Genomic DNA, 12,546 nt, shown 5'->3' on the forward strand with positions numbered 1-12,546 from the left:
CAAAATCAGGAACATTTTTCCTGTTTCATATTCATAGTTTCTTCTTTATGAGTGACTGATTTATTCTGCTGCGTGCCCCCAGGGTGTGCTTTGTCCAAAATAAAGGCTGCCAAAAAAAAAATGAGAACAGGGAGCAAGTGAGGTGGGGGGAGTTCAACCGATGTTTTTAAATGCTGTGAGACTATTGCACATCTTGCATCCTCGTGTGTGAATTCACCTTATGGTGTTTCTTAACAAAAGCATACTCACTAAATAAATAACTTCAGCACAATGCAAGACATCATGCCTGAAAATAGAAAGCTGCTCCGAGACAATTACTCCATGCTGTGAAATCTGCTCTCTCCTGCTTCTGTATTGTCTTAAGTTGTATTTGTGCTGCCATAGCATGTGCTTGCGCTATAAAGCACTGTGACTGTGCGGTAGAAAGTACAAATGCATAGAAAGCAAGCACCCATAATTATTTTAGGTTCTGGTTTTGCCTAAGAGAGTGGTTTGATTTTCAGTGACTTTTTTGCTCTCTGCCATGTATGGATGTTGAAAACAAAGGGAGCACAAATTACTTTGACAATGTCAGCAAAGCCGGCTCTGCGGAGTGGGCTCTTTATGGAGAGCACAATGCCCGAATTACAGAAAAGCGGACTGCAAGGCAGAAACTTATAAGCCACTACGTGCAAATATGTTTCAGCAAAGGAACCGGCAACTTGACAAAAGGCACAGCTCACAAGGCCGCCTGCAAACTTTGCCCAGGTGTCGAGGAGCAGTTCATTAAGGGCTGCAATGAGGGGGATCCTTCTGCAATGGGAAGCTGTTGTTAAGCACCCCGACAGATGAGCGCAGACCCTTCTCCTGCCACAATAGCTGCTCACACCAAGCAAGACTCATTAAATATTCAGTTCCAGCCTCAAGCAGCTCATTAAGTCAGCAATGAGCAGTGACGCTGGTGTTGGAAAACCCTGCCTCAGTTAACATCACCATGCAGAATCTCCTTGGATCTCTTGATGTTATTCTGCTCAGTACCTTTTCTGTGATGACCAGCTTGTGCTCTCTGCTTTGCATTAAATACAGGTAAAAAAGAGTCAGGTGGATTTAAGTTCTCCTATTCTTTATAGGCCTTTTTAGAGATGAGTCCCAGGGCCCAAGCTAAGTGTCTATTGCATTTTTCTGTAGCAGCATATGTAATACAAGTTTGCAGGAGGAGGATGGGATGAGGGTTATATGGCTGTAGTGTTAAAAAACAAACAAACAAAAAACCGTAATGTTTGAAGGATAACTTTGATAGCAGAACATCACGACATGCAGCAGTTTCAGATGCTGTATTACTGTCTGTCGGCTGTTACACAGCAGAAACTTTTACAGTAAGTGTATTTTCCCTGGAAATGCTAGCGTCTCAGGTGGATTTTGGGTTGAACTGTATGCTGAATATGTTTCTTGTGTGCAGAGTTTCTTTCTGAATGATGTATTTTAAACCTGTTTTGCAACCACTAACTTTTGTGAGTGTGATTTCATATTCAGTAGTACTTAGCAATAATATACAGAGGCATTTATGATGGGTGGATGTCAGATGTCAATGAATTAGAGCACACCAGAATCCGGAATTAGGATTGTAATTGTAGAAAATGCACATATGTTTTCATGCATTGATGTTTTAAAACTACAATGTCTGAAAGTATGGAGCAGAAATGGAACAGAAATGGAGAAGCAGAACATGTGCAAAAGTTTTCGGCTATTTTTTCAGAGGACAGTTTTTCACAGCCTGAATCTATTTTTTTTCTTTTTCCTTTAACAGAAAGTGTTTTCAGACTGCCCATTTCTATGTGGAGGACAGCAGTTCCCCCCATGTGGTCCCCAATGAAAGTATTCCCATTATACCTATTCCAGGTAAGACGGGCTTAATCTCCTGTGTTTGTGCTACTTGGAGTCTGTTTTAATTACATAAGGAAGAGAAGGTTATGCTTGTGATAAATCATGGGGTTTTGGTAGAAATTTGTTGTATCAGTGCTGCTTCATTTAACTTAAGGTGCTTTGCAATGGGGCTCTGAGTGCCAATGCTGTATTTTTCCATAGGTACCTCTCCCACATTGTTTTAATAGAAATTTCAGAATAACCTTTGTAAAATGTCAAAAACATAAGCAACACTTCTTAAAAACACTAAGGCATTGCATCCAGGGTGAAACTAGCTGCTCCATCAGGGCAGGTTGTAGACGAGGGATATGCAGCTCCACTGCTCTCTCAAGACGGGGGGACTTGCCCCCCACTTTCAGTGCGTGCAGAGGTGGTGTCTGCTGGGTCTTGGGGAGGAAAGCGAGACACAGGGATAAGCAAATAATCTCAAGTAAAGTCCAAAGCCATCTGTTAATTTGGTATTAATCAAGTTATCAAAGGTCAAATTCTCCTCTCAGCTATATTGAGAGTGAAGCTGGAAGCGGAGTTTAGCGCTATTCTCTCTTCATGAGGCATTTCCCCTGGGAATTATTAAGTGCAGGATCCAGCTCCCTTTAAGCAGTGATGACAGAGAGCAGCTTGGTGTTACAGTGGCCTTTGCAGCCACTGCCTTGTTTGATGTCGCTCGGTTTCACAAGCAGAATTAAGATACCCAAAATGTTGTATTGACCTCAGTCTGTCAAATGCTTGTACTTGTTACTTCAAGGTGTTTTACGTTTCCTTGTCATATTCTGTAATTTGTGTCGTTGGTCTAGGATTCAATCTGCAGCTAATTAGATTCGTTTTACCAAAAAGCATTCAAAGCCATCTCTGAGACACTGAAGAAACGTGTCCTAGAAAAATGAAAGAACCCAGTTACATTTTCCTTGATTTTATTCAGTAGATGTGTGACTATCCTTTCTAGACAGAGTCTTTCAAAATACCCATGGGACCTAATATGAAAGGTTAGCTATTACATTCCCACAGAAAATGTTAGGCCTTGCAGTCTGATGCTGTGCCACTGAAAATAAAAGAAAACATGCTATCATCTCTGCTCCTTTCTGTGGCAGACTAAGACGCACGTCCTGGCCGCTTCACTTCCTTAGCAAGGAGCCACCCTTCTTCTCCTTCTCCTTTAGGGTAATATGAGACAGGAGGTTTTAGTCTTAGACCACCTGCGATGAGTTTTCACAAAAGAACCTAGATAGTTGGAGAGCTCTGTTCTTCCTACTCTAAAACCGGGAGGAGCACTTCCCTGTTGGGGCTGCTTTTGGCAGTCAGTTTGATGGTCCCACCATGCCTGCTCTCGTGTGATACCTCTTTAGAGCTTGTGAGGAAGGGAAGGGTGGGCTAACCTGGACTCTGTGCAAAGCGGCGTGAAAACCTGGGGGATTCCGAGCACAAAGGCAGTGGGAGGAGAGAAATTCTCCCCTCAGAGAGAAGTCTCTTTGGCCGGTGTTAAGGTTTTTTTACTGTAATTGAGACAAATTTTTCGGAGATAAAGAAACCAGCAGAAAGCTCCATGTTCTCATGCTGTGATCTGTGTTGTTGAGACAGTGGTCCTTCCCTATTCCACATGTTTTGATGGTTAGTCCATTAAAGACTTGACGGCATTCGTATAAATTGTAATATAGGCTGAAGAAGCTCCATTAAAACTGTTCAGGTGGCAGGTACTATAAGGCCAGCACATACACTAATGCTTCTCCAGCAGCCATTCTAGCATGTAACAAGTGGCTGAGAACAGAACAACACTGCCTTTTCGGGTCATCTTTGCATGACTAGAGCAAGCCAAGCTTTTGGATCACAGGAGCTTGGGACTGACATGATGCAACCGTCACTGCAGTGCACACTGTGGTCTGCTCCTTAGAGCACAGTAAGGAAGAGCGGCTCACCCCTGATAATGGGCACTGCACATTAAGGCACCTGCTGAGCAAGTGCTGCAAGACACCTCGAGAAGCTTTGTAGCTAAAAATCTGCAAGGACTGCTGATGAGCTCTAAGGCACGTGAAGAACTGGGCCTTAGACAGAGGTTTAGTCTAGCTGGATGCAAAGGTGAATCCAGCCCCTTGAATTCCCAATCTAATGACAAGATTTTTGTTGATATAGTGGACGTTTAGACACCTCCATATAGACATCCAAATGGAGGTGCCTTAATCTGAAGCTGAATCATGGCCAGAAGGTCTTGAGAGAGAACGCACTGATGAACTGGAAGATCTTGGCACTGACAGTAAAGCTATTGAGGCCACCAAAAGCCAAATCACCCTCTGGAAGTTCTTCTCTCTGTGTGTGTATTAACTGTTACGTGTACAGGGAGTTTGTAATGAGGCTCAAGGTTAGTAGAGATAAATTCCAGCTATGTTGGCTTTTTCCAAAGATGGGAGATACTGCCTGGAAAGATCTTGAAGCTCTGCTAAACATTTTCCTTGTTTGGAGATGTAGAAGCAGCCTGTTTTCCCCCATGTACCTGTTGCTAAATGACACTCTTCTCTGACATCAGCTGCTGCTCCCACATAGACAGCCCACTGAAATGCCTTAAAAACATTACATGACAAAATTGTCCTTTGAACTGATTGCAACTGATGAAATTATAAGCCTTTGAATTTTTCCTCTGGAAGCTGCCAGAGGATGTGAGAAAGTCTTACTTGCCATGTTGATCCTAGAAGCAAAATATAAGTGGCATTTTCACAAAAGCAAGTTTTTCAAAGTAACCTTGTTAACTTGTGAAACCCTATCCTTACAAAAGATATTTGAGTAGATCCCTGTGGAACCAGGCATCCACCTCCTACAATTCAATAGACCAACTTCTACTCTCAATTATGTGCAAGCAGCCACACTGATGGCAATTTAGAGCAGTGTGTCTGAAGACGTTTAGTAGATTTGCCAGGGCCCATCTACAGCACGCAGCGAGCTGCCGGTTGGAGGAAGCTGAGCAGGTTTGGGTTGGCTGGTCCTGGCCCAGGTGTGGAATGGCTCTGCCAGGTGTCTGGGAGCCAGGCGCAGCAACGTCCTGATGCAGCTCAAGAGCTTTCAGAAGTGGGCTCTGGTGTCTCTGCATGCCACCGCTCTGCTCCATGACGTGTCGGCACACTCAGAGGCGGCTTTTGTGTTTATTTCTGCACCACATTCTGCTCTTGTTTAGGCAAACCCTCTGTTTTCTCAGGTCTATGAAGTCTAAAATCAATCTGCCAGCTACCTGCAATAGGCACACAGTACAACTTTTCCGGTCCAAAATCTAAAAAAATCTTCTTGTAAAAGAATGATTTTACCCATTTTCTATTTCCCTTCCCATGGCGTACATGCTTAATTATTGTGCACGAAGCCACATCACCCATAGGCATGTGCTTATCTGTGCAAATTTCTCTGAGACCCAAATCATTACCATTATTCATAATTATCTGCACTGCTTGATCTAGAGAAACACAGGACAAAGGAGATATCATTAACTGAGTCACCCACTGGATATTACAACTGAGGTATAAATCTAAACTCACATAAGCCTTGTGCCTGACAGTAATGCATCTGTAATCAATGGCAGATTTCTGAAACTCCCCTGCCATTCAGCCCAACAAAATTGTTTCTCCATATCTTCTCTCTTTGCCTCCACACTCAGTTAATTTTGGCTATGTCCGTATCATCTTTGCCTGGATCTCTTCGCTATAACATTTGGTCTCGGCAAGATCTCTTTCTCAGCAAACCAGCTTCTGTTCCTGTTTGGGTTTTTTTCTCCGTAGCTGGGTCAGTATCTGGTTAAAACATTTCTGGACTTGATCCTGTTCAGTAGAGTTGGATAAGTAAGAATAACAGCAGTGTCATAGCTGCAGACCTGTATGTTTTCAGCACTGCAAAACAACATGCATCCCCATCAGTTTTCCTTTGTTCTCATCACAGGACCTGCTCCACGACAGCAGTGAAGAAGTGCACCTCTCTGCAACGTAGATATCATCAAATAGTGGAACTAGCACAAATTCTACTTCTACCTTCCTCCTCCTATCCTTTGTTTCAGAGCTTTCCTGCTCTTGGATTGTGCATTGTTCTGGAGCTTGCTGTGGCTTTACTGGTTCCATGCCCAGCCCATGGGCACAATGGATGCTGTGGCACTGCTGTCAGCAGGACTTGTTCTGAGATCAGTGCAGAGATAGTTGAGGCTTGACCCTATAGCAAAACTCAAAACTCTGCGTAGTCTTGACCACAGTCCAGAGAAACACGGCTCATAAAGAACAGAATGGCTGGCTGATGCGGCTGATTCATTTAGCATATTATTCCAGATGTCTTTCACCATTTTTAGTGTAAGTAAGATGTCTCAGATGCGATGCTGGTCATTTCAGCTGTGTCTAGACTACAAGACTAAGGAGCACTTCCCAGTTCTTGGATCAAGGTGCATGCAGTTTTAGGTTTAAATGGCAGTAAATTATTTTTTTAACTAGTACTGGAGTTTATGAGTAGTATATTTAAAATAACTAGTGGCAGAATCTGATGGAGAAACATTCTCATGCTTCTTCAAGAATGTCAGTGTGGGTGCATGAGCGCAGGGAATAGTGCAGTAGCCAAGTATGTTGCAGTGAAAAGGTGTCTTGACCACCTCATGTCGTCATGTGAGGGTGTGGAGGACGGTGCGGCCATGACCTTCCTTCATTTCGCTCTGTCTTCTCATGGTTACAAGAAGGAGTCCCATCAAGAGTCCAACTCTTAGCTTCTGTTAAATCTCTGCAGAATTTTGAAACCTTCTTCCTTATTCCTTCAATAACCATGGTTGCCTTGAACCTTTCCTGACGAACGTCAGTGCTTAGACTTGATGTGGTTTTTGCAAGTGGAGTTCCTGCAGTTCTGATATCTTCTGGTGGCATCCACCCTGTGACAAATTGTTTCTATTAAGAGACTGTAACAAGAGGTATCTCATTTGACAAGGCAACTGCAGGTTCCCAGCAGAGGCTTGGTATCTTACTGTTTCCTGCTAAGATGTAGCTGTCTCGAGCTGCATCCCAAGAGCTAAAGAGCAGAGCACCAGGACACCTCTGCGACCACTGCAGTGACAGTGTACTGAGCACAGTGATCCTCTGTGCTAGAGACTGGCGAGGTATAGGGAAATGTGCTAACTGTAGCTGAGGACTTATTTCTCAAGGGCATGAAGCTCTTCGCTGAGCACAGAGGTAGTGCTCCTCAGCTGTTTAAGACTTTATTTCTGCTTTCTGCTCCCTGCGGATTTATGTTCCAGCACCATATTGTGAATTGTACCTATCTTCAACTTCAATTAAATTCATGAATACAATATTGCAAACACAGCCGTCCTCTGAAGCCAAGAAAATATCAAGGTATTTTAGGGAACATCCACCTTCCTTTTTCTCTGCTACCAGCCCTGCTCCTGCAGTACACTGAAAAATTTATGGTATGATATCTGATCATGGTACTTGTAATGGAGGCCTCGGGAGTTGGCTAAATCACCCAAAACCATGTTCTTGTGGTGGCCATGTGAAATGCGGATAGATCCTTTTCTGAGAGGTGTCACACTGGGATGCAGAGCCCTGGAGCTGAACCTCCATGTGCACGTAATGCAAGGCATGTATGTAATTGATGGCACAACTGGGACCTGAGGATGGAAATGTGTGAGATTAAAATTGTGTTCCTTAGCAGGCAATACCAAGTAAGATCATGTTTAATGTCTGTGCTAAGGGAAAATTCACATTATTTCTTTCTCTTGGACTGAAATTGGTTTTTTGCTTAAAAGGAAGAAGTGTATTGCTATTATATTTATAATTAATGATAACCTAATCTAAGATTTGTACAAGCAGATTTAAACTGAGCTCTTATTTTGACACATATAAAATTTTATCATTAACATCTTTATATTCCTGACTGACACATGGCTAATAGCATTGTAGTAGATTAAATCTTGAAGCAAGAGAGATGAATGTAGCTGCAATATTACACAGGTGATTTTTCATATTCTGCTTTTTCCTTTGTCTCCCCTTTATCAGAAACCTGCCCTTGTGTTCATTTGACTTGATTATAACAAATAGATAGTAATTATCTTGCTGAAAGGACTTCTGTTTTTCTTTCAGTATGCCCACCTATCCAGGACTTCCAAATGTATTCAAAGTGTTTTCCGTGCCTCCTCACTTTGAAAGGTGGTTTTTATTAAAAACAGTACTTCATAAACACATGATTACAAAAATGTGAGCGTTAATGAGGAATAGTGACCCCAATAATCAACTCTTAGTAATTTATTATTTATCTTAATTTATAATATGTCATAATTACTGAGGTCAGTGACTTCAGGAGGATGCCAGCCTTGAAGGGCTTCAGCAGGTAGTTTGATCTCCTAGAATGAAACCTACTGTATTGCCTTTTTAGTATTTATGCAGATACGATCTCCAGAGAAAGCAGACACCTTCTCAATATTAAAGTTTTTTTAATTACTTTGTTTTATCATAAATGAATTGATACTCATGTTATACAAATAAAACTATTCTTCTATTTCTGGCCATTTTTTATACAGCAAGCAATATGATCAGTCAGAAAAATTAATTATTCCAAATGAAATACAATGGCTTCAGTTGCATTCTTATTTTAAATAGTTAAGCAAGGAAAGCCAGTATACTGCAGAATTGAAGGCTCTGACTATATAAATGTGTATAATTCAAATACATTAAAACTAAAATGGTTTGAAGAAAGCTGGGCACCGCCCTCTTTTACATGTGGAATTACTCCTGCAGTCCAGTATTCGTGTGAGTTAGGGCAGGATCCGGCTGTGGAGTTGTCTGCTCAAACATTTCAAATGCAATCAGTGCCAAAATTTGAGCTGCATGTGAAGTTTCTGGTCCCTGTAAGTGTGTGCACTTTGGAGTATATGCTCAGTCTGTAGGTTTAGAGGTTTTTGTCTAAGCTTCTCTGCAGAGGTGGACACCTGACCTTAGTGGAATTGATACTAAGAAACCTCTACTGGGGCAGAATTTTACCCAAGGGTGTGCTATTAATCCTTGCAATATTCTTTATGATCAGACACTTTTCTAGAGACAGACAAAATACAGACATATTTGGGCTTTACATCCCCATTTAGTACTGTGTGTTGTGTGCACTCTCATATTGCATGGTACAGCTGCATGGATCCTATTTAAATCTGTGCTACAAGTGCCCCATTGCTCGTTGTGGAAATTAATCTGTTAGAATCGCACTCCACATGGTTACTTCTGCTGCAGTGCTGCATGTGAAGGCAAGCTTTTGCTATAGCTCTGCAGCCTTCTCTCTGATACATACTGTAGCTTATGGAATGGCTGTTAGACTTAGTTTTAAGTAATATGCATTGTAAATATTGATGCTAGGTATTCCAGCTGCTTGCAGAATTTTTCCATCCCTCTTTGTAAAAAATAAAAATCCATGAACCCCACTGAATGTGGTTAACCATAAAATAAATATTAAAAAAAATAATCCTGGGATTGCATTCAATGTTCTCTCCAGCAGTGGAGAATAAGAGAGTGGAAGATGAATCGACATCTCAGGGTTGAGTGCTGCTGGGGACAGAAAGGTGCTTGTTTGCTACGGATATGGGAAAACATTTGTTAGATATGTTATTTTTCAGTGAGTTAAGAGGTCAAATCCAGTCCTACTATGATCCTACTGGTAGGTATTTCTTTCCAATCAATAAAACTTTTTTGCAGAAGATGAGAACTGTGAGTATACGCTCTTGAGAGTGGATTCTCCAGGATTAACATTGTTAACAACGTCATTGGTTTCATGGTTGTCATAAGCCAGGTTAGGTTGTGCTGCCTTCAGAAAGGGCAGTTTCCCTGTCACTTCGCTATTCTTCATGCTAATGAGTAGGATCAACCCATCTACCCCACTGACAACTAATCCTTCCTCCCCTTCCCCACAAATCAATTAATCCTTTCTTATAGTCATCAGCCAGATCAGCAGGCTGATTCAGTTCACTGCTCAGCCCCGCAGGCAGGGAGAAGGGAATGGGAGAATCCCCTCGTCCTTTGGCTGAAGCCAGCTGTGAAGAGCACGCAGAGGAGTGATGGAGGTGCTTCTGAGATGCAAGGGATGGCACAGGGTTGCTGAGCAGTGCAGTAAGTGGCTGCTGTTGGAGCAGATGGGCCAAGCCACGTGACAGCTATGGCACATGAATCCAGGTGGCTTTGCAAATGAGAGACTGAAATGCAGTGACTAACAAACAAATGGAATAAGCTTTCACATTAAAAGTAAGGCATAAGATACAAGGAGTGTATTGCATTTAGTAGGCTGGGTAAGATAATAGCTGAAAAACAGAAAGCATTTACAAACAGAATGAAAGACATGGGAGAATTTTCTTACCAAGACTTCTTCATGTGTGTCAAACATCTGGTCTTCAGAAACACCGAAACTCCAAACTAGACAAAGGTAATATGAGGAAGCACTTTGGTTTTGACCTTCTGGATTAATTCCTGACCCAAAACCATCTATTTCAATCCAATGCCACTAAACTATCCGGTGAGCTCTCAGGCTGTAAATGGATCAAAATGAATCTGAGATCTTATTATGTGGAAATGCTACCTCTGATACGATATCCCATTTTTCTTTTTAAATTGGCCCCTATTGCTTTAACATTACAAAGGCACCTTATTAAGTGGGAGATAGGTGAAAATCTGCCCTGGTAGGATTACTAATTATCCAAACTTTAAATATAACCCTGTTCTAACTTTATTGCTTCTGTACACTTTGGGCTTCTTTTGAAGGTGGCTCCCTTCTGAATACAGAATGTATTAAGTATTCTGCACTGTCAATTGCCATTTCTTAGAAAATGAGGTGTAAGTGAAGGTTTCCCTCTTCTATCATTTTTTTAAACAAACTTGACTTTCTTCTTGGCATTCTTCCTTTGTGGCAGGTAAGCTCCATTGTGGTCCCCTTCGGTTTGGGGACCACACTTGTCTTGGACCAGCGACTGAAGATGGGAACTCCACCAAAGTGTTAAATATCTAGTATAGTAATTAAACATACTCCCACCTGTCAGCTTCAGTAGTGTCTGATTATAAAGAAATTATTATTAGTTATATTAGTTATAATAATAAATATATATGCAATTATTTTAAAGTTCTGGAGACCTTTGCCCCTGTCCATCTAAGATTACTTCGTTCTCTGCATAACACAAAGGGTTAGTATGTTAGTATGATGCCAGATTCAGCTCATATTTTGTAGTGACGTAAATCCAGGATCACTTTACTGACACTGATAAAACAGATGGCTAAACCCAAGCTAGACAGAACTGTAATTATATCTGCAGTGTTAGAGGTGAAGGTATGTTATTAAAACATTTCCCTCTTCTCTTTGAATAATGTGTAGGTCTTGCAAAATGTAAGCACCATACTGACAATATCAAATGTCACTCTAGCTTCTGGATGGGAAAAAGTTTATGGTGCAAAAGGGAATATGCGCAGAACAACTATGAGAGCTCCTAATTAGCCATTATAGGATTCCATTAATCTCTTCAATCGACTAAAAGAATTATAGTCATTGAAGTCTATTTGTCTTAAGATGGAAAAAAGGCTTAACCAAAGCCTTTGGACTGACAGTAGTGCAAGGAAAAGCATATTCTCTGCATCTAGCTACACCTGTTGGTTTTCTTAGAGAAGGTCACAGCCATCTTCAGATAACATCAGAGCAGACATCATTCAAGAGTGCCGAGTATATTAGCCCATATTTTACCAGAGGTCCGGCAAGCTGCCTGTGGCTAAGCCTGCATGTACCCCAGGTAAAGTAACTTGTGTTCTGGGTGGGAGTTTGGAGTTGGAGGTCATGAATAGAAAAATACAGGCCCAAATTACTTCAACGCTTTTCTGTTCCATGGGTTAGTGTAATAGACTATATCTTACGTACAGCTCCTTCTTGTGGCGATCAGCAGGGGGCAAGCAGCCACGTCCTGCCCAGCTGCAGGATGCCTGTCCCCTGTGGGCTGCGCGTGGCCCTCAAGGGGTGGCCTCCGCCTGGCCCCCGCGCAGTAGCTTCCAGGTCTTGCGTGGTCAGCAGGACCACGTTATCCCAGCAGTTTGAAAGCTGGAAATCATAAGCGGTCTTTTGAGTTTCTAACATTTGTGGTTCTGCTTTTAATCTTCCAAATATGAAACGATTACATTTGCTTGAACATGGTTTTCCTGAGTTTATGGGCAGCTTCAGCAGCATAAGCTCCCTCTCACTCCGTGAGCTCATATGTCAACAGTATTGCCTATTTAATTTATTTAATGTTTAATTGTTGCCCATGTAATCAAATAGGGTGAGAAACTGCATTGGGTTAAGGTTTCTGGAGGGAACTGGAAGTGAAAATGCAGAAGAGAAAAAAGGGAGGAGAAACAATAGAGGATGGTGAACAACAGAGAAGTGAATTAGCAGTGGCTATAAAGGTGGAGACATACTGCCACCATGCAGTGATGATCATAAAAAGAGAACTAACCATATTTTGCCATGGATCTCTGGTGCAGACCCATCCTTGAAATTGGTGGGAATTCAATGGACCAGAGAGCATGTTATCTCTAATGTATTTTTTGGCTCACAGATCACAATTAAAATTAAATTCTGCCTTCTGCAAAATTAAATTGGACACACTGGTCTGCTGCATTGAATCCTTGATCTCGGTCGGGCTCAGTTGAGCTAGACTACTCA

At 41.8% G+C, this 12,546-nt stretch overlaps 1 protein-coding gene across 1 annotated transcript in view; it reads left to right on the plus strand.

Moving 5' to 3' along the window:
- PTPRG (protein tyrosine phosphatase, receptor type, G) overlaps positions 1–12,546 on the plus strand; it is a gene marked incomplete at its 5' end in the record, with an annotated part of 319,745 nt that overhangs the window by 277,816 nt on the left and 29,383 nt on the right. The window contains one exon of the mRNA XM_009329498.1: positions 1,787–1,878. Within this exon, the coding sequence (XP_009327773.1) occupies positions 1,787–1,878 (92 nt within the window). The remainder of the gene's footprint in view (positions 1–1,786; positions 1,879–12,546) is intronic.

This window comes from Pygoscelis adeliae, unplaced genomic scaffold (assembly GCF_000699105.1).
Source record: "Pygoscelis adeliae isolate BGI_AS28 unplaced genomic scaffold, ASM69910v1 Scaffold148, whole genome shotgun sequence".
NCBI lineage: Eukaryota > Metazoa > Chordata > Aves > Sphenisciformes > Spheniscidae > Pygoscelis > Pygoscelis adeliae.